This window comes from Pseudochaenichthys georgianus, chromosome 9, assembly GCF_902827115.2.
Source record: "Pseudochaenichthys georgianus chromosome 9, fPseGeo1.2, whole genome shotgun sequence".
NCBI classification, from domain to species: Eukaryota; Metazoa; Chordata; class Actinopteri; order Perciformes; family Channichthyidae; genus Pseudochaenichthys; species Pseudochaenichthys georgianus.
Genome location: NC_047511.1, coordinates 37867844 through 37893884, shown reverse-complemented (window position 1 = coordinate 37893884; position 26041 = coordinate 37867844). Strand labels below are relative to the sequence as shown.

The window sequence follows — 26041 nt, the reverse complement described above, 5'->3', positions numbered from 1 at the left end:
ATTATCATCCGATAAAACAGACCAGTCTCTGCCAGTCTCTCTTTTTTTTTTTTTAATCCGATGACATTTTCAGTGATTTTAAACTGATTATATACCGAAATAACATCAACACTGTGGGCGCCGCCATTTCCCGGACGTGACGTAATCCATGCGTTTGGTTTTCGAAGACACGTTGATCTCCATGTTATTTACTGTAGTTTCTCTCTTCAAATATGCCTCACTGTATCGCGAAATATTGCCACAATTCTGATAGGAACAATCCACGGAATGCTCGGTTCCATCTGTTGCCAAAAGGTAAGCGTAAGAAGTACATTCGGAGGCAGTGGCTAGCGAAATGTGGCCGGCCCGAACCGAGAGATTTACAGGCTCATGTATGCAGCGAACATTTCACATTTCCGGACGACTATGACTATGACGAGTATGATCAAACATAACATGGGATTTAAAGAACAACCATTACTCAATGGAGATGCAGTACCATCGGTCTTTCTGGTGTCATCACCGACCAGGACACCAGTTCGGCCAGTAGAGAAATCGCCCTCTGCAAGTGTGAAGCGACGGAGGAGCAGAAGTAGTGCTCGGAGTAAGAATAAGGTATGTTATAGGGCATTTCCATTGCAGCGGCTAGCCCCGTTTTAACGTCCAGGCCAGGACAGTTTTTGGTGGCCTTTCCATATAGCGTAGTACCGGCTAGTGTGTATTTCCCCCCAGTTTTTCCGGCCCCATAAAATCGTGATTCTATGGCCAGGGACAACGAAGCTGAGTATGCTAAACTAGAGAGGGAATCGCTAGCAAGGGTGGTACTACATGCATACATATAGTATCTTATATCATCTTCCTATTATACACACATGCATTTCCAAACATTTGGACTACCTATGTTGCAAATGTATTATCTTTTCAATTTACACACGGCATCTATTGCACGTCTGTCCGTCCTGGGAGAGGGATCCCTCCTCTGTTGCTCTCCCTGAGGTTTCTCCTATGTTCCCTTTAAACTGTGGGTTTTCTTCGGAAGTTTTTCCTTGTACGATGTGAGGGTCTTAGGACAGAGGGTGTCGTATTGTCATACTGATATGTATGGCTGAATTCCCCCATCCAATCTCTTCACATTGGTCAAAACTTGTTCCTCTGCTGACGAGTCTGAACTGAAATACTCCACCATGTTTCCGTGTGTTGACAAAGTGAACGCATGGATGACGTCACGACCATCACGTGACTACTGAAAATGGCAAACATGGCGGCGGCCAGACGGAATATACAGGTCTTGATAAAAAAGAGCTATAAAATCATTATTTACCGGGGAATATCGCTGATTTCTTCAGGGTATGGTTTAAACATAACGTTTCACTAAATACTGAAGTTTTGATTAATTATCTAATGAGTGGACCATTCCTTTAAGGGAATGATTGTTAATTGTTTTTATTATCTGCATGCATTGAATAGTGATATGTGACCCGCTCTATCGAAATCAGTTGGAAGTCGCAACGGCTCATTTCAAAATAAACGTAAATTTGTGTAAAAAAAAAAGTTGTTCGGGTGTTTTGTTTGATTTTAAATAAACAAAGTCATGGCTTTCAGAATATTAAACTTGTTTTGGCAAATTCAGATGATAAATACAACTTTGAAAGCTTGTAACGGCATAATTACAAGCGGAGAACGGAGTAACTTGATGTCACAGCAGGCATAGCAACAGCCGGTGTTTCTCGTTAGTGTTTTCCCGAGAAGGTCCTCACTGCGGAACGCGGAATGGGGCGGGGTCGGATAAAAGGCGGGGTTGGATGTCCGACCCCGCCCAGAGAAGAGTTCCGACATCTCCGTTCACTCCAATGGACCAGTTTTTTACAGCAATGTCGGATCGCGGAGCACTTCCGGGAAACTATTGAGAGGATCTGCGGCTAGCAGTCTATGGTTGCAGCATAATAGACCCGACCGTTCGTGATGGACTTTTAAAGGTAAGAAGACGTTTAAAGATTTATATTGCGGATATTATCAGAACATCTGAATCAAATTAACTACACATGTGTATTAAAGGATGTTAGTGGATTATCCCTTCAATCAGTATATTTGACGTTTACAGATAACAGATTAGATTAGGCTAGAATGCCGGATAACGTTAGCAACACACGTTAACCACGAACAGCCTATTAATCCGTTCTCCTAATGTTATTTCCTCCAACGTTGTGGAATTAGAGAAAAGGGGCTTCTTAACGTGCTTTTATCCGGGTGGAGGGAGTTGGGGCGTGTGATTGTAGTGGGTGGAGGTGGTGAAATGAGGATATCCATTTTGGAGTTCAAGCTAGTATAATATAGTTAACGTTACACAATAATAAGGAAGAGAGCTATTTTTGTGATACATCGCTATCGATATGGATTTAGAGTGGATATTTGAGACTTCCAAACAGTAAACAAAAACGTAATTTATGGGTGAGTGTTTTTAGCAGAGTCATATTATGTCTTTGTGATTCTGTTGATTATTACCTGTCTGTATTATGTTGCAGCTCAGCTGATGTTGGATTGATGGCAAAGGGAGAGGGACTTAAGTGAGAGTGAAAACACAAGGTACGTTTTAAAATAGGTCGGCAATTTCCCATCCTCTGGTTGCTAGATGTATCTAACCCTTTCTCCTGTCTCCCTCTTTCAGTACAAGAACCCCAGGGGGATTCAATGGAGCCTAAAGACCTGCAATGAGACCCTCACCCCGCACCTGAGTCTCAACTCCCAGAGCTTTGCAAGCCTCTCCCTGTTCCTTATTTTTATTAAACAGACGTTAAGCTTCCCAATGGTGTGGTCTTCGTTTTGTGAAAAATATGATTACCTCACATATGTTGTTGCTGTTGTTGTCTTTTGTGATAGTTACATTGCTCCTGCTGACTTGAGCCAGCCATTCTTTCCTCCTCTCTATGTCAGTGGGGAAACCTTACATTCATACTCCTTTCTCTGAGCGCTTGAACACAGCAAATTCGCCAGTGTGAAAATCCTGGTGTTAGAGCTTTTCGGGGTAAAGTGTTGTGGTTTTGGTGTTACATTTAACATGATTAACACCGCCTGTTGTTAACACACTATATAGTACAGGGTTGGATCATGGTGTTAAACATATTTAACGACGGATAGTGTGTTCTCTCAATCCGGGTACTTTTACGTGATGTGCGTGAAATTATTTAGATCTCCGCCATCATTTTGATGCAACCTTCAGTCTCGAGAGACCGCAGTCCGTGACGGTAAGTTATCGCTACGTTTCATAATTTGTTCCCCAGATAGCTTACATTAATTTAGCTTGAAAATACAGTTGTGTGTGGTAGGTAGCGTAATTGTAAATGTATTGTTTTCATTACTAGCTTGCTAACTATTACTATTTGACTGTCATGACCAGGTGCAGGTGCACAGACCATACAGTCAATGCTTGCTTGCTAAACTAACTGTCGAATTAGATATGGATGTCGAATTAACGTTAGATATGTAACATAATATGTAATCATTACGAATACTAATGTATTGCACATGTCTATCGTTAGTTCGACAGCGAGCTAACAAGCTCTAGTGTCCGTAAAAATGTTGTTCGATAATTGCCGCCTTTTACTTTTCTAGCATCAGTCCGTCTTGCAGCAAGTGTGATCGCTTGGCCTCGCCCTCGACAGACTGCAGTCAGTGAGTGACGGTAAGATATCTAGATAAATAACGTTACATTTCATTTGTTCCCCAGTTATCCAACATTACTTAATTTAAAAATAATGTTACAGTTGTGTGTGTGGTAGCTAATAATGTTTACTAGCTTGCTAAGAATATTTGTCTGTACTGGCCGTGCACCTGCTTGCTAAATGCTACCCAGTTAGCTAGCCAGTTAGCTAGCTGGCTAGCTGTCGAATTACACACAGATGTCAACTTAGATAACATTAGCTATGTTACATACTATTATGTCATTACAAACACCAACGTATTGCACATGTCTAACGTTAGTTCGACAGCTAGCTAGCTAAGAGGTTCTGGTGTTGGTCCTTATCGGTATAGTTAGCCGACTTCGCTAACAACTTTTATTTTTCCAATTTCCTTTCTATCACTATCTCAGTGTCACCTAAGCAGCCATCAGTCGCCGCGGTTTTCGACCGTGTGGTCTCGACAGACCGTGTGACTAAGTTATCTACGTTTCATTGAATTTGTTCCCCAAGTGAAATTATTTAAGTGTATGTAGTACAGTAATACAGTTGTTGGCTAATTGGCTCCTTTTCCTTTCTAGCACGTGTTCTTCTGCTCCGTGCGGAAGCAGCCATCTTGTGTGGCCTCGACAACAGACTGCATGCAGTGAGTTATCTAGATAACGTTACATTTAATTGAATTTGTTCCCCAGTTAGCTAACATTAGTTAATTTCCCTTGAAAATAATTGTAGTTGTTTGTGGTAGCTAATAATGTTAACTATATTTCTAAGAATATTTGCAACCCAGTCTCACGGCATACATTTAATCTATTGATTTGTGTTCACAAACACGATTTTCGCATTTGTTTTGTGGCACACAGAATGATTTTTCTTTTCTTGGAAAACCAGAAGCTGTGTGGTTCATAAAAACATGTTCTTACTCAATATCTTACCCTTAGCCTAACCCTTTTATTTTAAATGGTATAATGTCGGAGGAAAAGAAATGGCTCAGAATACTGAAATCTGTATTTGTTGTCATCTTTTTTTCCTTGTAATTTGGCGCAGGCACGAAACGTATTACCAATACAAATGCATTGCTTCTAAATATTGTTCTGTGTCAGAATACTGAAATCTGTATTTGTTTTTAAAATCTCTTTTTCCTTCTAATTTGTTATTATTTACATTGCTTTTAAAGTCGTTCTGTGTGACACGAAAAAAATGGGGAAATCGTGTCTTTTTTTACTATAACACGAAATGCCGTGAGACTGGGTTGCAACACACCAACACTGTGCTTAATTTGGTCCCGCAACGTTTGTCATGCACAGATAGAAGCCTCAGCTTAAAGATACAAAAATAAAAGAATGGAGCATAAAGTAGAATTTCTTTATCTAAAGACAGTTCCAATTTATATTATGCCACCCTTACACAATTGGAGTATTTGCTTGCTTAAGAAGGGGAAGTTGTGATGCATCATAATAACTTGTGGAATAACAAATGTTGTGTTTCTCCATTTTACCCATATAGGGCTCTTGCGCTTCTCTTCAGCTGAAGATGATAGTCAAAGTGCAATACCAAAACCAAAAGAAGTACATCAAAATTCCAGAAGCTTGTTTTGACATCTTCATCACTGAAGGCAAGTAAACCACTTCAGAATCGGAATACCTTTATTAGTCCCACAGAGGGGAATTTTGCGATCCACCCTCATTAACCTACTGTTACATTAGATGGACATGATGATTAGCAGGGCCCTGGCCTGCCTACATCCTAAATTACATCTCTGTTTACGCTGCATGTCAACATGGCTGCTGAGAAAAGGGTCGATTTTACATTTCTCAATTGTATTGTATGCTAATTATCCCCATGCAAGTGTCAAGCACACCACACATTTCATTGCTATAAACAATACTATCTTAAAAGGTAAAGTATTGTTTATAGGAATCGGCCGGCGATCGGCCCCGAAATTGGCAATCGGAGCATCCCTACTGCTTACTTAACGGGTGTCATTTTTGTTGCGTTTTGTTTTAAGCTGATAAAACAGGTTCTGCTGACCAAACCAGGAGGAAGTGATGTGATGAAGGAGTATGAGGAAAAAGGAACAATTAGTCCTGCCACAAGAAAAGTGATGGTGAACATTCTAGTTGCAGACATGGTGCAGAGTGAGGGGTAAGATTCTAATTTGTTATAGCTTTGCATGAAAGTGTCATGTATGTATAGGCTAAGTGTGGATGAAGTTGGTGCAATTGTATTTCTACATAAATTGAGTTCATTAGGTTTATATGTTCTTAAACTGAGTCTCTTAGACTTAAATGAATTAAATGTTGAAAATCACTGTTTTTTCTCTACAGGAGAATCCCTCAGCGACTGACCAAAGAGAAGTATGCACTGGGGATTGTTACCCTGTTTCCCTCGCTCCAAGATCCACATGGGAAGACAGGCTATGTGAGTTATTCTTGATTATGATCAAAGTAGACTGTTTTAGATGGCTTACATCAGGGGTATCAAACTCAAGGCTCGGGTGGCCAAATCCGGCCCGTGACTTCATTTTCTGTGGCCCCAGCAAAGAGCTTGCAAAGAATGATATGTTTATTATATGGTTACATGATGATTTACAGAAGCACGTTGCCCATAAACTACATGTCCCATAATGCATCTCAAATTTGACTTTTTTTTTCAGAGTTTGACTTTTTTTTTAAATGTTTCTTTTTTTATTTCACCCCCCTTTTTTTTTAAATGTCACTTCTTTTTTTGATTTTGACTTTTTTTCCAGAATTTGGTTTTTCTTTTAAAATTATTTTGTGCCATTCTCATTGAAGAGATTTGCAATTATTTGCCTTAACTTCTACATTCAGACGTAGTTAATTCTGAAGTTATTACCCTATCTGATAATAATCCAATGCAGAGGCAATAATGTAATATATAATACATCATTTTATATAGTCTTAAAGTTACAACCTGCCCTTTGAGTGCAACCATAATGCTGATGTGGCCCGCGATGAAATTGAGATTGACACCCCTGGCTTACATGGTTCCTTGAATGCTGTGGGATTTCTATAACATGCTACTGCATTTAAGAATTCCTGTAGTTGTATACATACTGTAGGGTAGTTTAATTCATTTGGGCGGCTGTGGCTCAGGAGGTAGCGCATAGTCCAATGACTGCAGGGTTGCTGGTTCAAATCCCGTCTCCTCCTGTCCACATGTCAAAGTGTCCTTAGGCAAGACACTGAACCCCAAATTGCTCCCAATGAGCAGGCCTGCACCTTGCATGGCAGCTGCCGCCATTGGTTATGTGAATGTTTGTCAATGGGTGAATTGTCAATTTTGTTTTTTTCGGTCAGGAGCATTTTTATGACGGGCAGAAAGGCGGTGGGTTTCTAGCGTGGCGACTGAAGTCCGTTCAGAGAGCAACGCGACTTCCTGTGAGGTCCAAGGATTCCAGAATAGAAGAGAATGGAGGCCCCATGCTAAGGAGAGAGATAGGCCACTGTGATGATCATCCAGATGAGCAGAGATTTCAAGAACTCATATCTGTGATGAATCATACAAACAATAGAGAAGTCATCATGAAGAAGATGAGAGACACACTGGAATATAGACGGCGCCTTGTCCACGATCCTGAGAGATCCTCCACTGTCCTTTCAGTATTCCCGCGCCTGCTGGACACTAAAGGATTGGTAATATTTTATTACTCCTACTTTTGCTTATTATGAATGTTATTTTGATAGATGTTTTAAGCAACCTTCAGTTAAATGGAGATGATCTAAATCTGTGAAATTGGCATTGGTAGTAAATTGAAAACCTGATGGTGGTTCTTGCGTTTGTGCTGTATATGTGTTTTAGATTCTCCAAGACTTCAGTCTCCTCTTTGGGTCAGAAACTCCATCCAAACTACTGGAAAAGTGGCCAACCTCCTTCAAAGCAAAGGTCATCCAACAGGCAGAAATGCTGACTTCCACACCCTTGCTGAAGCGCTTGTTGTTGTCTGCCAAGAACCAAAGGGCTGATGAACCATCACTGGAATCACCAGGTATGGTTTTAGGAACTGCATTGTCATATCATGTCATATTGCCTATTGTAAATGGTCTATGTGAGGCTGGAGGGAGTGTATGACCACACAGTTGGAGAATGCCAGGGTACAGTGGGTTTGGAAAGTATTCAGGCCACTTCACTTTTTCCATACTTTATTGTGTTGTGAGACTTCATGTCTTGTATTTTGCTTGTACATGCACTATGAACTGTTGGACATTATACAGATTGGTAAAAAAAAAAAAAAAGAAGTTGATCATTGTTCTCTTTTCTTACAGAGTGGGACAGTGATATGGCATCCATCCTCCTCCTTCTGCACCTCCTGTCACCCCAGCCTGCGGGAAGGAAGAAAACCCAGAAGATCAGTGTAGCTCAGGCCATTGACCATCTGGTCGTATTTCACAAGGTATGTGGCAGGTTTAAGAATGTTAGATCTAGCCACCAGAACTACTACAGAGAGCTGTCACTATGATAAAGTAGGACTAGGCTAGTGCAAATATAAACTATTCCTAAAAACACACACATGCGCATAATTAGCCATGTAAAATTAAAATGTTGCTTGCCTTGTCCTTCAGTCCTGTAGGAGTCTGGATGAGCACCTTCAGAGCCATATGGACACGAGCCAGCCATATCTTCTTGCTTCAGGGACCAGCAAGAAGGCTGTCGGCAACTTCTTCATTCTGATTGACAAGAAGCTCATCCCCTGTGAGGCTACCACTTCCTTAGCAGCAATTGATGAACTTTTTAAGCTTCACTTTGTCTTAGGCACTAGCTATGATCCAGCACTCAAAAGCATGTACACATTTCTGCAAACAACTGTCTATAACATAGACGTTGACACCACCAGTGAGAGCCCCAAGGTCAAGGAACTGAGAACTAAGTTTGTGAGTAATGTATAAGTGTTACATATGCAGATTATTGCTTGATACGCCTGGATCCTTAACTCGGCACATTAAGCTTGTTCATGGCTTGTATCCAGGAAAACATTTTTATTTGATATGCGCTCAGGATGGCTGCTCATTGCAGTTCAAACGTTTTTTAGGTTTTAAAAAACACTTGAAGAAATACCATGATAAGGATGGGGTCGTTTCAAGCAATAATCCTTAATCACCAGTCCAACAAGCTGTTATTCTCAGGGAAGACATTTTACATGTTGGTGATTCTGACATGGATCAAAAAGGTCATTTGTTGCCTGGCACGGCAGGCAACAAATGACCTTTTCGGACCTCCACTGCCATAGAGGGTTATTTTTTATTTTTGTACATATACATTTTTGCTGTTGAACAATATTGAATGTTGGTTGAATTGCATATTGTGAGAATTTGTAAGTCTTAAGAGACATGGAAAGTTTATTTGTTGAGCGTTTTCATGCCTTTAATGTTGTTAAGCAGGATAGTCTTTCAGTCATCAAACCTGATGCACTGCAATTTCATAAGCCTTTTTATCTGCAAATGTCTGCAAGTACCAATGACACCCTTTTTTATATTGTCTTAGACAGCTATGTGCTGTAATTTGTATTTATCCCCCCACCCCATGGGTGTGTGAGGTCCAAAAAGGTTGTTTGTTGCCTGGCACGGCAGGCAACAAACAACCTTTTCGGACATCCCCTGTCAAAGAGGGTTATTTTTTTTTATTTGTTGAATTGCATATTGTGAGAATTTGTGCATTGTGAACATTTGTCAGTCTTAAGAGACATGCCACCATTCAAATAAAGCACTTGGCATATATGTTATCTGGAATGATTTATTGGTCATTGTAACTTTTAACACCAGTTTGTTGTACATCATAATACCAATACCCAACATTGACACTAGATTAGTGTTCATTTTGAACTCCCAGAGGTGTTGAGGCTAATGCAAAATGCAACACCAGTATAATGTGCATTCAACACTAGCTCAGTGTACATGTTTAACTCTTAAAGGTGTTAAATGGGAGAAGATGTATCACTACTGTAGTGTTACTCTACACCAGGACAGTGTTGAATTGCAACACTATTAGTGTACATGTTTAACTCTTAAAGGTGTTAGATGGAAGAAGATGTATCACTACTGTAGTGTTACTCTACACCAAAACAGTGTTGAATTGAAGATGCAGCCAACACTGTTAGTGTTGTTATTGGCGTTGGTGTTCAGTGTTGGTGTTCACATCTTACACTCTTAGTGTTGGTATAGTGTTATATTGTCAACACTTTGGAAAGTGTTAATTTAACACTTTGCTGGTGGTTTCAATATAAACTCTTTCATAGTGTTAAAATTAACTACATGGGTGTTGAATTTTAGATTTCAAATTTGCTGTGAAGCATCCCCAGGCAGCACAGCATTTATGTTCAGGTTCAAATTTGAGTCGGACTATTTAATGTTTTTTGAGCATTGATAAAGAAAACCTTAAGGTTCATGCCTGTTTTGAAGAGCGCGGTTGAATGTTTGCATCAGCAAAGCCTTTCACTGTTGTATAGATTTTTTGTTTGTATACTTGGTTTGGTTTTTATATTTACTGTATTTGCTTTTTTGGTTCTGTTATCTTAATGATTGTTCTATTATATGATAAATGTTGTAAATAATAAATGCTTTTTCTATCATTCTATTAAATGCAGTGCAATGTATCATTTGAAATATATGGACTAGATATGAGTATGCACAGAACTGACTAAATGAATAATCAATTAAAACAAATATTAAATAATATACTTAAATACACTATCATCTAAAACAAATATTAAATAATGAACTTAAATACACTAATATAGAATATATGACTTTTTATACCACATATTTAAATACATTCATGCATTTAATTAGTATGAAGTTTGTATATTTAGTTTTTAAATTATATTTAGTCGAGTGCAGATTAATTATATTTAGTCAGTGCAGATTTGTGTCTGTACTTATTGTAGTTGTCCAGCAGATGATGCTATTTGTGTCATTAGGATATCCATACACCCCGCCCATCGGACGTCCAGCCCCGCCCACATCCGACCCCGCCCCATTCCGCGTTCTGCAGCCAGGGCCTATAGGTTTTCCCAGGGAAACAGACACAATACACACAAACGCAAAATTACACAAACACACACGCATACATACACACACACACTCGCAAGCTTCCCCCAGACCAGTAATCCAAACGAAAATATCTTCCCTCTGTAGTATTTTGATCATTTGCTAATAATCAATCAGATCGATGGATTCCAGAGAAGAGGAAACTTTAAAGGCCTTTTTCTCAAAATGATGACTCGGTGACAGTCATTATATAACGTGACATATTTTGCTTAATATTTGGAGTACAAAAACAATCCTGATATCATTAGAAAGCTAGGACTCTCCTCTTTCCAACAGTGTATACAACTCAAAATGTGTCTTCGGATCAATGCGACTGATTTCGATGGAGCAGGTCACATATACGATTTAAGTTGGTATGCAATTTATTTTACTGCAACCTATTGTTAAGCAATCCCTGTTGATCAATTAAGTATTTCAACAAAGAGAAAATAGTTTAACATAGGTGTGTCTGGCAGAGCATACATTACATAAAATGATAATTGATTGTTCATAGTAGTGGGTGGATTTCTGTTTCGTTATCCTGGGCACACCTGGGTTCTTTCTCATATTCTCACCTGAAGAAAAAAGCTTTAAAGGAAGATCAGGTTACAACCAAACTTAACAGTCGCCAGTAAAAGATTACATTTGATGCTAAGATGGGCTGTTTCAGTAGTTTGATATCGATTCAACTTCAAATAGGAGAGTAGTTTGGAAACTGCAGGTGATAGTTTGTGTCTGTCAATAAGGTCATGTCTTTGGTCTGTAATGTGGGTCCGTTTGTTTGGATATCTCAGAAACAAACCAGATTTCATTTAGGAAAAGTTAGGTCATGTGTCAAGAAGGAAACTTTTAAATAAACGTTTTTATGACATACTTTTATTCTATACTAATGAAAAGTACTTTGCACATATATCCCAAACTGATCTCATATTAAATGCAGATCTGGATAAAAATCCGGACTAACCTTTTATACAAAAACAGTTATATATAAGTCATCAGTGTAGAGGGCAGTGCTACATCTTTGGAGTGCTTTCTATTATTTTAGAATATTTTCTGTCTGTTAAATGAATTGTTTTCACATGTTGATGGATGGGAGCTTGCCAAGCCAAGCCAAGGCAAGCCAAGTTTATTTATATAGCACTTTTCAACACAAGGCAATTCAAAGTGCTTTACAAAAAATGAAAAACATTAAGAAAATGGCATTTAAAATCAGTCATTAAAAAGAAAAGATAATAAAATAAACATTAAAAGAAAAAATACATGGATAAAAGTTACAGTGCAGTCTAAGATATGAATAGTTCAATTAAAAGCAGCGACAAAGAATGTTCTAGAGAACATTTCAATCACTGCTGTAATCCCTGTCTATTTCTTTATCTTCAAATTGTAATTGTACATCCTCTGGCATTGAATGAACATTTATTTATCTGAATGAAAATGAAATGTGGGTCATTGAATACGTTTTTGAAACAAATTCGGATAGTCGGGCAAATCATGTGCATCAGAATGAAGAGTTGTTACTATCAAAAGTTTAAAATCATTCACGCCCGGTTGTATAGGCAACATTTTGATGAAGTGAAATGTGTGGACCCAGAGAGAAGGGGCAGGTAAAACAAGAGCCCAGCCATCAACAAACAACACTTGGGTGTAAATTGAAAATGCTGTATATCTTGTTCTAACTCAAATTTTTCTCTATGGTTTTCTTATCTCCTTAATGACAGAGATTGTCTACCCGGTCAAAATGTTTGTGTCCTCACTTGATTTATCGCTCATTTCTTCCTGGTTAATGCTCTGTGCTTAACAGGTGCCAAAAGCAGGTCGTTTTTTCCTGTATGTTCTTGGAATTGATTTCCATTTGCAACTCACTGCAGTTTGCTGTGATTTACCTGTGATCCGTGATTTAGCTGCTCAGAAATATCTATCAAAAATGTGTTATTTACTGCCGTATGCCTGATCGCAGCATTACAAGTTGTTTACATTTCCTGACTCAACTTTGGTAGTACTAAGTGAGGGCATTTAGTGGACAGGTGAGGAATGACAGGGTAATATTCATTGAGGACAGCTCCTTCATATCTATTTGTTTTTATATCTGCCTTGTTTTGGAGTTCAGCACACTGGTTTTAGTTTTGAATGACTTCACCAGAGGGTGTCTGGTGTACCAGTGGAGCAGTCAGCCATGAAAGCTGGATGTTAAAGTGAGATAGGCAACAGGCATTAACGAAGGAAGGATCGCTTAACATGAACCATGCCCAGTGGACGTAGCTGATCCCAGAGGTCAGGGGGTTTCCTTTGGTTCTTTCATTATGATGACACGGAGTGGTTTTTCAGCCGCCTCTCTTACTATTTTACTAAATATTGACACTGGATTCAGTGGAGCATGCCATTCCAGTCTACAACCTGTAGAAACATTGTTTTTATATACTGCTGGAAAACAGAGAGACATTTTAACATTAGACAGTGTTGAGATCAGTAGGGGGAAATCCCTAGCAGTTCCAAATGACAAAGATAACAATGAAGGTCATGATAACACGATACAGTAATAATAGTTAATTAATTGTTTGACATTTTCTAAATGCGCTTTTTGATGAGAGTTAAATGAGAAGTTCTTTGCCACTTTACCCCAGCAAGTTGTATTTGTATCCGCGGCTAGCAGCCAACTAAACTTAGCATGAAGTCTGCAGGGGAAACAAGTGGCTCAAACCTAAACATGACATAACAAAATTACCATTCCCGGTGCCAGAGGGTTTGTGCAACTTTCTCTTTGCTAGGACCAGGAGATAAAAAATGTAGACAAGCAAGATTTCAAAGGTGCACATATATTTTGGAAAAACAACAAACCTGGCATTTTCGAGTCTTAGCTAAACTAAACCGCAGCGAAGAGTAGTATCGGTAATATCAGAATTATTGATACAAGAAAAAAAGTGTTGTTTTCGTAAAAATAGCTATTTTTCCAGAAATGTAAGTTTGACAGAAACATCAAAAAGTGACCTATACAGGATAATTAATGCCTTTCCTGTGTTTAAAATGGTTCAGGATAATTATACATGTCCACGGTCCACTGACATCTCTTTGACCAAAATAAGTAGCCTCTACCGGCCCTAGAAGCTGGGCTCAGCGTCAGCTCAGAGTCATTGCTCTGAAAGCTGTGTACACAAAGACACAGAGCAAACTGAAATCTGACACACAGATCAGAACCACAGGTGTTAAAAGACTGAATAATTTACATCTGTTGCAGGACTTTGATCCCACTTTTACCCATTTGATCAAGAGCCTGTTATACTCACATAATTACACCAGGGAATTTCTAATCCATGGCTCCAGGAATCCCTTTTATTCGAGTTTGCTTAACTCCATCTTTGCCATCATAACCAGAGATAAACCCGCAGTAGCCTACATGCCCTTTTCTGTTGTCAATCCTTACGTGAGATGTAGACTGCACCCAAAACTTTAACCCTTGACCCAAATTATTGACCCTATGGCAGAGATTGCATAGCAGTTTTAGGAAATAAAGTGTACACATGTTCCCCCACATCTGTTCTTATTTCTGCCGAGTCGTGTCTCACTTTGTGTCCCCTCCATACTGTCACTCTGCAGGTGTTGGTCTGGCCACAGTTGTCATTTCCTTTGTGTTCTGCACCTACCACAATGTGCTCATGAGCTGGACGCTGTTTTATTTCTTCAACGCGTTCGAGGCGACGCTGCCCTGGACTTCCTGCAACAACACCTGGAACGTTGTCGAAAACTGTTCCAGTGGTTTCCCCGGCAACACCAGCCACCTGCAGTCTGCCAGCCAGCAGTTCTTCGAGTAAGAAATATACCTTATTTAATATATATTATTATATTAATAGTATGTATTGCAATACTCAAGCTGTTCTTTAACATGCACTGGAGGAAATAGCCCAGGGTTCGTACGGTCATTGAAAACCTGGAAAAGTCATGGAAAATGCAAATTCCAGGCCCTGGAAAAGTTATGGAAAACAATATTTTTCCCAAAGTTTTGGAAAAGTCATGGAAATGTAACTAAAGTTGCGTCAAATATAATTTACATTTAATCTAATCGCTGAAATAATCTGCGGTCGCGAGCTGTTATGTGCCATCATGACGCGCATGGTGTTATTTTTTAATATAAATGCGAGCTGTGTGCTCGAGTCTTCCTGCCTGTCGGCTGAACTCTGCTGCTCCGGTATGAGGGTCAGCTACATTATCTACGGTGCGTTCGTTAACTGTGCGGAGTCACTGTGGCACAGACTGCACCGCTGGTAAACAGCTGTTAGAACGGGCCGTTCAGGTGTTCAGAGCAGAGCGGCAGAGCGTGATGTGAACTGAAAAGTTTTTCTGTCGCAATATCATTTAAGGAATCGTTGAGCTAGCTAGCTAGCATACATTGTCACTATCTGCTAACGTTAGCTTTAGCCTTCGTTTTCTAATAGTTTTTTTCATAGGCTATAAACAGAGGTGGTATAAGTATAGATCTTGTACTTGATTAAAAGTAGAAGTACTCAGATCTTATACTTTAGTAGAAGTAGGCTACTCAGATCTTGTACTTAATAAAAGTAGAAGTACTCAGATCTTGTACTTAATAAAAGTAGAAGAACTCAGATCTTGTACTTGAGTAAAAGTAGAAGTACTCAGATCTTGTACTTGAGTAAAAGTAGAAGTACTCAGATCTTTTACTTGAGTAAAAGTAGAAGTACTCAGATTTTGTACTTGATTAAAAGTAGATTAGAAGTACCAGAGTGTAGGAATACTCTGTTTCAGTAAAAGTCCTGCATTCAAAATGTTCCTCAAGTAAAAGTAGAAAAGTATTATCATCAAAATATAGTGAAAGTAGCGACAGTAAAAGTAGTCGTGCAGATTGGTACATTTCAGAATAATATATATGATATGTTTTATAATGATTGATCATGAAAGTGTTCTCAAAGCTGGTAAAGGTGCAGCTAGTTTGAATGACTTTGTATACTGCAGGGTAGCTTGTGGATTTACTCCAGGTGGAACTAAAGTCTAATTTAACACTTGATTATATTTCACATCATTCATCCAGATCCATAGCCGCGGGAAGTCATTTTGCTCAGGGGGTGCTGCCAAAAGTGGGGAGGAGGCCGCTTAAAAAAAAAAAAAAAAAAAAAAGGCGGTGCCAGGCCGGGGACAGCGATACGAGCCGCATAAATTGTTTGTTAAAGGCAAGACACCGCAGGCAAAAACACCGTTTTTCATGCACTGGTCAATTTTGAGATGTTGTGCTATTTTGATTCCATAACATGTTTTCGTTCAGGCTTTTGGAGGGAAAACGTACAAAATACACATTTAAGTGTTTATTTTACTATAGTTTGTCTATTTGCGTCTGTATATTTCTCCTAAATTCACCAAAAGTTAGCATTCTAACGTAACATAAAGTACCGCGACCGCTGTGTGCACCATGTCAACAGAGATATCGTTGGAAAGCTCCGTCTCTCCTGCACAATCTCATCGGATCCAAATATGGTCATTTCCTTTGTATCAGCAACCAATCGTGAAAGTACAAAAGGGTCTTAAACCAATAAACGAAATCTCATTGGCTGGTGTCAATTTCTGACAACGTGATTCGTTCAGAAGCGTCACGTGGTGTGCTAAAACACTTCCTGGTTAGCTTTCTGCTAGAAATTGAAATCTCAAAATGGCAAAAGAACAGCGAAAAAAACGTTCACAGAGAAGACAACAACAATTGTCACTTGCACGAAGCAAGATTATTCAAAAAACAAATGACCCCGAACATGAAATACCTTCACGGAGTGCGTCGATGTGCAAGCTGTCATCCAAAGAACAGGAGGGTTTAGCCAGAGCTATTTAATAGAAGAGTTACGACACCGGAAGTCCAAAAACGGTTATCGTCACGTGGTTCATGTAGACGAGGGATCGTTCCCCGGAAGTTCATGGCGGGCAATGTGAATGCATTGATAACAGGAGATAGAACTACGATTTTTGGTAATTATTAGTGAATAAAGGTTTTGATTTGCAATATTTATACAACAAATCGATGTGTATGTATTTACATCAATATGTTTTCAAAAATAAAATCGAATTTGCTAATATTAAGTGATAATATTAGGATTAGTGTGAACAACTAGTTTACATGTTACTAACAGTGCCTTGGTTAAAGAGCCTGTTGCTGTTTATTTATAGCTTTGAATTCTTTCAAACCAATATTATCTTCTTAAACTTGTATGGTAGTCAGGAGCATCACTTTCTAATGTTTATTGATACATTTAGAGGGAGGGGATCTAAAGTAATGCTTTAAAATTCAGATTGGATTCATTTCTACCATTTTCTTAAATTCATGGTAGTTTCAGTAATCCCCTGGTAATTGAGGACACAAGTTATCTAAATGACTAATGTCATCTTTATGGCTTTCAGAAAGGACAGGAGACCGACAGGATATGATGATGATGATGATGATGATGATGATGATGATGATGATGATGATGATGATGTTAAATGTGTTGCTTTAGGAACATCCATTGCAAATACATGGAATTCAATAAACATAGAAGAGCATATCATGCAGTTTGTCGGTGCCTTTTCCTCCGTGTTGTCCTGGTTTGCTGTGCTGCCTCCTAGTAGCCACCATGGTTTGCTGTGCTGCCTGGGGATGCTCAAATCGCTCAGAGAAAGGAGTACGAATGTACGGCTTCCCCACTGACACAGAGCGGAGGAAAAAATGGCTGGCTCAAGTCAGCAGGAGCAATTTCACGACCAACAGCAACAAAATATGTGATTTATATACAAACACTGCATTTGCACTTTTTCACAAAACGAAAACCACACCATTGGGAAAGCTTAATGTTTTGTTTAATACAAAAAAACAGGGAAAGGCTTGAAAAACACTGAGAGTTGAGACTCAGGGTGCAGAGTGAGGGTCTCAGTGCAGGTATTCAGGCTCCATTGAACCCCCCTCTGGTTCTTGTGCTGAGAGAGGGAGTAACAGACAGGAGAAAGGGTTATACACACCTATATAGCACACCTATTGCCTTGGGGAGATAACGTGTTTACTTATATAAAACAGTAGTATTAAACGTACCTTGTGTTTTCACTCTCACTTAAGTCCCTCTCCCTTTGCCATCAATCCAGAATCAGTTGGGCTGCAACATTATACAGACAGGTAATAATCAACAGAATCACAAGGACACAATATGGCTCTGCTAAAAACACTCACTCTTACACGCACCAAAGTTATATTTATCTAATATTTAACTCCCTCCACCCCCGCATACAATCCCGTTTAGAAGCCCCTCTTCTCTAATTCAACATGTTGGACGAAATGACATAGAGAGAACGGAATTTACAATTAAAAGGCTGTTCAACGTGTGTTGCTAACTTGCTTCGGTATGCTAGCTTAATCTGTTATCTGTAAACGTTCCCTAAATCTACTAATTTAGGGATAATCCACTGACATCCTTTAATACACATGTTCATTTGAATCAGATGTACTGATAATATCCGCAATATACATCTTTAAACTTCTTCTTACCTTTAAAAGTCCGTCACGAACGGTCTATTATGCAGCAACTCCACAGCTCTGCCAGCCTTGGCGCTAACTTCCGGGGAACGATTGAGAGGCTCCACGATCCGCCATTGCTGTAAAAAAGTGGTCCATTGGATTGAACGGAGATGTCGTAACTCTTCTATTAAATGGCTCTGGGTTTAGCTAGCGCCTCACTGCAATCTTTAAAGGTCGTTTTCTCAAAATGAGTTTTTCCTCCTACTCTGAGTTCGAAATTTCAACTTCAGTAGCACGTACATACACCAAACCTTCCAGTTATATTCCTATCAATATTATGAAGGCTTTTACAGAAAGGTTTGTTCATATATCATTCATAGCCTGAATTATACAACATTGTATACCTAAAAACATGGCAAAAATTGATATGTTAGGGCTATTGACAGTATTTTCTGATTTATGGAGTGATAAAAAGAGATATCCAATATCCCTTCTGTAAAAGCCTTAGATACTAATATGACTACAAAATGAAACAAGAATTTTGAACCTGGCTTTATCCAAAGTTCAGATTTCGATTCCTGAAATGTGTTAAAATATGTGCATATTTAATGAGATAATGGATAATTTGCATATTTAAACATACTATTTCAGAAAACTTGTAATACAAAAAACAATTGCCTTATTGTAAGTAATTAGCTGGAGAAATGTCTAGCTTATACCTTTAAGTTAAAAAAATTACCCTATTCACCTGGGGTGTCTCGCCTTAATCATTTTTATTTAGGTGGTCACTCAGTTTTTCAAATGTACACCACTCGCCAACAGGGGGTGCTGCAGCACCCCTACTTCCCGCGGCTATGCTATAGGCCCTGGCTGCGGAACGCGAAATGGGGCGGGGTCGGATGTGGGCGGGGCTGGACGTCCGATGGGCGGGGTGTATGGATATCCTAATGACACAAATAGCATCATCTGCTGGACAACTACAATAAGTACAGACACAAATCTGCACTGACTAAATATAATTAATCTGCACTCGACTAAATATAATTTAAAAACTAAATATACAAACTTCATACTAATTAAATGCATGAATGTATTTAAATATGTGGTATAAAAAGTCATATATTCTATATTAGTGTATTTAAGTTCATTATTTAATATTTGTTTTAGATGATAGTGTATTTAAGTATATTATTTAATATTTGTTTTAATTGATTATTCATTTAGTCAGTTCTGTGCATACTCATATCTAGTCCATATATTTCAAATGATACATTGCACTGCATTTAATAGAATGATAGAAAAAGCATTTATTATTTACAACATTTATCATATAACAGAACAATCATTAAGATAACAGAACCAAAAAAGCAAATACAGTAAATATAAAAACCAAACCAAGTATACAAACAAAAAATCTATACAACAGTGAAAGGCTTTGCTGATGCAAACATTCAACCGCGCTCTTCAAAACAGGCATGAACCTTAAGGTTTTCTTTATCAATGCTCAAAAAACATTAAATAGTCCGACTCAAATTTGAACCTGAACATAAATGCTGTGCTGCCTGGGGATGCTTCAAGCGCTCAGAGAAAGAAGTATGAATGTAAGGTTTCCCCACTGACATAGAGAGGAGGAAAGAATGTCTGGCTCAAGTCAGCAGGAGCAATGTAACTATCACAAAAGACAACAACAGCAACAACATATGTGAGGTAATCATATTTTTCACAAAACGAAGACCACACCATTGGGAAGCTTAACGTCTGTTTAATAAAAATAAGGAACAGGGAGAGGCTTGCAAAGCTCTGGGAGTTGAGACTCAGGTGCGGGGTGAGGGTCTCATTGCAGGTCTTTAGGCTCCATTGAATCCCCCTGGGGTTCTTGTGCTGAAAGAGGGAGACAGGAGAAAGGGTTAGATACATCTAGCAACCAGTGGATGGGAAATTGCCGACCTATTTTAAAACGTACCTTGTGTTTTCACTCTCACTTAAGTCCCTCTCCCTTTGCCATCAATCCAACATCAGCTGAGCTGCAACATAATACAGACAGGTAATAATCAACAGAATCACACTGCGGTCAAGCCAGCCTCCACTTGGGAAAACACAGTCAAGCCAGCCCGCACGTGATATTGGGGTGCGCGAATATTAGAAGCATTACGGTAAAATCCCAGTGCTTACTCGGTCAATAACAAAAGCACCTATAAAAACAAACCAAACATATTAAATTAAGAAATATGTACTATATAATGTGATCAATAATTATTTAAAACAAACTACGTATAACTACCACGAGTAAATGTAAAATGTAAGGAGTTTCAAAATAAAAGTCCTTTGAAATCTCATATTGAAATCTCATATATGAGCTATCAGCCCTGTGTTTAGATAAGAATAAAACGAAATCTCTCCCTGATGCAAGACTCATCTCACTGCAGGGTGATAGAAGGACAGCCCATCTACTCACCCAGAAAAAATCAGGACATTCTGATGTGGAGTTTCAAAATAAAAGACCTTTGAAATCCCATATATGAGCTATCAGCCCTGTGTTTAGATAAGAATACAACGAAATCTCTCCCTGATGCAAGACTCATCTCACTGCAGGGTGATAGAAGGACACCCCATCTACTCACCCAGAAAAAATCAGGACATTCTGATGTGGAGTTTCAAAATAAAAGACCTTTGAAATCCCATATATGAGCCATCAGCCCTGTGTTTAGATAAGAATAAAACGAAATCTCTCCCTGATGCAAGACTCACCTCACTGCAGGGTGATAGAAGGACAGCCCATCTACTCACCCAGAAAAAAATCAGGACATTCTGATGTGGAGTTTCAAAATAAAAGACCGTTGAAATCCCATATATGAGCTATCAGCCCTGTGTTTAGATAAGAATAAAACGAAATCTCTCCCTGATGCAAGACTCATCTCACTGCAGGGTGATAGAAGGACAGCCCATCTACTCACCCAGAAAAAATCAGGACTATCTGATGTGGAGTTTCAAAATAAAAGACCGTTGAAATCCCATATATGAGCTATCAGCCCTGTGTTTAGATAAGAATAAAACGAAATCTCTCCCTGATGCAAGACCCAGACCCAGATGAGTTTTTTCTGGGTGAGTAGATGGGCTGTCCTTCTCTCACCCTGCAGTGAGATGAGTCTTGCATCAGGGAGAGATTTCGTTTTTTTTAAACGTTTTTGTTTACTGTTTGGAAGTCTCAAATATCCACTCTAAATCCATATCGATAGCGATGTATCACAAAAATAGCTCTCTTCCTTATTATTGTGTAACGTTAACTATATTATACTAGCTTGAACTCCAAAATGGATATCCTCATTTCACCACCTCCACCCACTACAATCACACGCCCCAACTCCCTCCACCCGGATAAAAGCACGTTAAGAAGCCCCTTTTCTCTAATTCCACAACGTTGGAGGAAATAACATTAGGAGAACGGATTAATAGGCTGTTCGTGGTTAACGTGTGTTGCTAACGTTATCCGGCATTCTAGCCTAATCTAATCTGTTATCTGTAAACGTCAAATATACTGATTGAAGGGATAATCCACTAACATCCTTTAATACACATGTGTAGTTAATTTGATTCAGATGTTCTGATAATATCCGCAATATAAATCTTTAAACGTCTTCTTACCTTTAAAAGTCCATCACGAACGGTCGGGTCTATTATGCTGCAACCATAGACTGCTAGCCGCAGATCCTCTCAATAGTTTCCCGGAAGTGCTCCGCGATCCGTCATTGCTGTAAAAAACTGGTCCATTGGAGTGAACGGAGATGTCGGAACTCTTCTCTGGGCGGGGTCGGACATCCAACCCCGCCTTTTATCCGACCCCGCCCCATTCCGCGTTCCGCAGCGAGGACCTTCCCGCGGCTATGTCCAGATCTGTGAAGTAACTAAAGGTATTAAATACATGTAGTGGAGTAGAAGTACACCATGTACCTCTGAACTGTAGTGGAGTCGAAGTACACCATGTACCTTCAGGTTCAGGTTATTTATTTGTACCCGTAGGTAGTTTCTGTTTGCAGACAAAAAGACAAGGGTTCCATCCTGACACTAAAAACAAATACAAACACTCAGAGAGTTTCTGCTCTTTAAAGTCAGGTTACCAAACCATGACATTAGTGAAAAAGACAGAATTGACTCGATAAAAGCACGATAAAACAATTAACTGTAGTGGAGTCGAAGTACACCATGTACCGCTGAACTGTAGTGAGTAGTAGTAATGACTGAATTCATTTAAAATGGTTGACAACAATACAGAGAAATATCTATTTTAAAAAGTACTAACGGCAAAGTAAGTAGAGTAATAATAGAAATTGAAATTGAGCAAAAAGGATATGAAAAAAAGCTTCTCGGAGATGACTTATTACAGACATTTTAATAAATTCACTATATTCATAGAGCACATCATTCAAGGTTCAAGGCTTTTATTTGTCATATGTACATAGCTACAGTGTAGTTATGTCAAAGAAAATCTTAGGTCACAAAAAAACTGAAAAAATAGTGCAAGTAAATACAAAACAAATTGTGAAATAGTGCAATAAGAGTCTATATACAATTGGAATATGATATATTAGATACATAATTTGTAAATTGCAGCCAGATGAATGTTATGGATGTTCTTTCAAAAGTAGAATATATTGTTAAATATAGTATTACTGTGGAGCAATATTAGTTGTTTTTGTCTGTGCTCTTCACTGGTGTATAGTTTGTGGTGCTTAGATGGAAAAACATTGCTAACGTTTCTACACCAATCAGGATTTAGCAACAACATTTCATTGATAGTTTTTGGTTTGTTTGCCACTTAAGTCCTAAGGAAGGGTTACGATTTCCTAACTTGAACTATAGTTTACCTTTTTTTTAGATTTATGTTTTCAGGTGCTTCTAGGATACAATATGGGAATGACTTTCTATTTGTATTTTCACATTTATCCATTATTCTCATCTTTCTCTTCCAGTCAAAGACTTTTGGAGAAAACGAATGGCATTGAAGAAAGTGGCGGCGTGCGCTGGGAGCTCTTTGGCTATCTCATTCTTTCCTGGGTCATTGTGTATTTGTGCATATTTAAAGGAGTCAAATCGACAGGCAAGGTCAGAACATTTACTCATTGGTAATTATTCCTAATGTTGTGCCTGTGTCAATTGTATTTGTAATTGTTTGATAACTTTCTGTCCTTCTGATATTTTATCACAATGTATGATTATAATTCAGCAATTTTGAGGTTTATAGGAAAGGTTTTCATTTTCATGCTGATTAAAGGGATATAGGTCATAGGCTTAGTCATTATTTGTTTTCAGAATTTCATTGAAAATAACATGCTTGTTATTCTAAAAAGTGTTTAACTATACAAATGTGTCAGTGTAAAAGAGCCTCAGTAACTAACTGTTGCTACGCCGCCTACACAACACAAACCAACACCTCCATCAATGTCTGCTTCTTTCTGTTTGTGTCCCACAGGTCGTGTATTTCACCGCTGTTTTCCCGTACTTCATTCTGTTTGCCCTGCTCATAAACAATGTGCAGCTTCCTGGAGCCAAGAACGGCATCCTCTACTTTGTGACACCCGTCTGGGACAAACTGTTTGAAGTGAAGGTGAGACTCTGTTAATGAGTGAGTGAAAAAAAGTAATATGAACTGTAAGACTTTGGTTACACATTGGCAACACATTGTTGAAACAACTTTTGGTTTTCAAATTAAATTAATTATAATTCTTTGTTGGATCAAATATATATTTACCTTTTACTGTGTATGTCAGAGAATGAGGAATTGTATTGAATTCCATTAAGCTTTTTTCTTGTGTTCGCTCAAGCCTCAAGCTTATCTACATTACAGTACATTACATGTCACTTGTTAGACGCTTTTCTCCAAAGCGACTTACATACTCAATACTTTGGACAATCCCCACAGGAGCAATTTGGGGTGAAGTGTCCCAGGGACACAACGACATGCTGACTGCAGTGGGACTCAAACTTGCTATCCCCTGATTCAAAGTTCAGCGCACTAAATTCAGCGCACACTCCCACTGAGCCACAGCCTCCAGAGCCAGAAAGTGTGAGAGGGAAGAGTTTGTTAAAGAGATTAACTCAATAAACATCTTAAGTATGTCCCAGGATTTATTGGAAAATTAATAATTGGCTTTAAAGATTTCAGGGACAGAATACAATTGTAAGCAAAGCAAAACTAGATTCAGAGAATAACGTGCTCTTTCTTGTCCCTTACAAAACAACATGAACAATTAAGCTTGATGCTTACTGAGGTGAAAGCATGATTTCCAATCTTGGATCCCTCAGGCACATTCCTTTTAAAGGTCCCATGTCATGCTTTTCCGGTTATTGCCTGTCCCCTTGTGTGTTATGAAGCTTTGTATGCATGTAAACGGTGTGCAGAGTCAAAACCCTCAAAGTACACCCTGTAGCGAGTAAACTCTAACACAGACAATACCTCCCCCAAACGCCTCGTTGGAGATTTCTCAGTTTCCATTGTTTATTCCCTGCCCCGTGTGACGTGGCTGCACCGTGCTACGTCACTTCTTCTGCTGATTGGTCCAAATTGACCAATCCACGGACCTCACACACTCAGTGCTGCAGGCAGCTCTGCTGATCTCTCCTCCCTGCTGCAGGCTGATAACAGACAGTTGGGATCGCGGCAAAATTCTCTCTGCAGACCCATTCTCACATCGTTTATCAACCTTTTTCTTACTCAATATCAAGCCACACTTATTGTTTTTACTTCAGCTGTGACTTTGTGTGTGCTCAGGGTGAGTTTGGCTGTGTATCGCTAAACAAGGAAACGACACCTCCACGGAGCTTAGCGCGATTCACAACGTGAAACAATCGGACGTTGTGAATCGCGCTGAGCTCCGTGGAGGTGTGATTTCCTTGTTTAGCGAACAATAAGTGTGGCTTGATATTGAGTAGGAAAAAGGTTGATAAACGCTGTGAGAATGGGTCTGCAGAGAGAATTTCGCCGCGATCCCAACTGTTATCAGCCTGCAGCAGGGAGGAGAAATCAGCTGAGCTGCCTGCATAGAGTGTGTGTGAGGAAGTCCGTGGATTGGTCAATCGGAGCACACTGGGCTCACAGGGAGGGGCGGGGGCAAGAGCTGCAACGAGCCGTTTAGTGGAGAGAGTGAATACACGTAGTTTAGAGAGATGCTGTATGCCAAACAATGTGAGTTTTGGAAAATTGCACAGTATAAATCTATTCTAGTAGACCTCAACAATGGAATTATGATCAGTGGAAATGGCCATGACATGGGACCTTTAACTAAATATGCAATCAGACTTGTACAACAAGTTGTTCTTGAAACACCTCAAACACTGTTATCTAGGAACTTTATTAAAAGTATTAAATGAAACTACACAGAAGTTAATCCTCGTGCTCCTCTTTCTCTTTACCAAAGGTTTGGGTAAATGCAGCGACCCAGGTGTTTAACTCCATCGGAATAGTATTTGGCTCCATGATTTCAATGGCTAGTTACAACAAGTTCAACAACAACATCCTCAGGTAAACACTCTGTTTACCTCTGTTTAAAGCTGTTCTGTGTCTCTGACTATGAATATCCTGTAAAGATTTGTGTCTGTTTTTAATGCTCGCAGTGTACATATAAGGAAATCATCACACACTTCCAAAAATACAACAGAAAATACATGCAATAAATGTTTACCACTTATCACAAATAATTTCAGGACCTCCCACTATAAACTCGGCAATATGCTTTGAGCTGAGAGCTGCTAGACTCACTACAAGCCACAAAGTTCACCAGAGAGACATTGAGAAAGTATGACAGGAAATGAGGCTATACTATACTGAGTCTCATTAAACACGAATATTGTTTTTATACAGTAAATGAAGGCTAAAGCTTCTC

At 39.1% G+C, this 26041-nt stretch overlaps 2 protein-coding genes and 2 long non-coding RNA genes across 7 annotated transcripts in view; 2 read left to right on the top strand and 2 right to left on the bottom strand.

Annotated features, from left to right (window-relative positions):
* LOC117452531 (sodium- and chloride-dependent GABA transporter 1) overlaps positions 1-26041 on the top strand; it is a 46757-nt gene that overhangs the window by 3014 nt on the left and 17702 nt on the right. For both annotated transcript variants that reach the window (XM_034091224.2, XM_034091223.2), the window contains exons 3-6: positions 14285-14495; positions 23132-23264; positions 23632-23766; positions 25577-25680. In XM_034091224.2, coding sequence (XP_033947115.1) covers positions 14285-14495; positions 23132-23264; positions 23632-23766; positions 25577-25680 — 583 coding nt within the window. The remainder of the gene's footprint in view (positions 1-14284; positions 14496-23131; positions 23265-23631; positions 23767-25576; positions 25681-26041) is intronic.
* LOC117452532 (uncharacterized) lies at positions 881-10187 on the top strand. Of its 3 annotated transcripts, none has more exons than XM_071204409.1 (11): positions 881-1955; positions 2502-2562; positions 2645-3658; positions 4067-4299; positions 5157-5265; positions 5659-5795; positions 5978-6071; positions 6971-7306; positions 7473-7659; positions 7937-8064; positions 8234-10187. In XM_071204409.1, exons 6-11 carry the CDS (start codon positions 5704-5706, stop codon positions 8555-8557), a joined length of 1161 nt encoding a protein of 386 aa, XP_071060510.1. In that variant the 5' UTR covers positions 881-1955; positions 2502-2562; positions 2645-3658; positions 4067-4299; positions 5157-5265; positions 5659-5703; the 3' UTR covers positions 8558-10187. The 3 variants fall into 3 exon arrangements, with proteins under 3 accessions (XP_071060510.1, XP_071060511.1, XP_033947116.1); XM_071204410.1 differs by having other exon boundaries at positions 881-2427; XM_034091225.2 differs by having other exon boundaries at positions 881-2562; positions 4067-4133; positions 4235-4299.
* On the bottom strand, positions 17499-17807 carry LOC139434500 (uncharacterized). Its single transcript, XR_011643861.1, has 2 exons — positions 17745-17807; positions 17499-17632 (listed from the first exon to the last, which is right to left on the bottom strand). It is a non-coding gene; the product is annotated as an uncharacterized lncRNA (long non-coding RNA).
* On the bottom strand, positions 19911-20195 carry LOC139434499 (uncharacterized). The gene is made up of 2 exons (XR_011643860.1): positions 20128-20195; positions 19911-20045 (listed from the first exon to the last, which is right to left on the bottom strand). It is a non-coding gene; the product is annotated as an uncharacterized lncRNA (long non-coding RNA).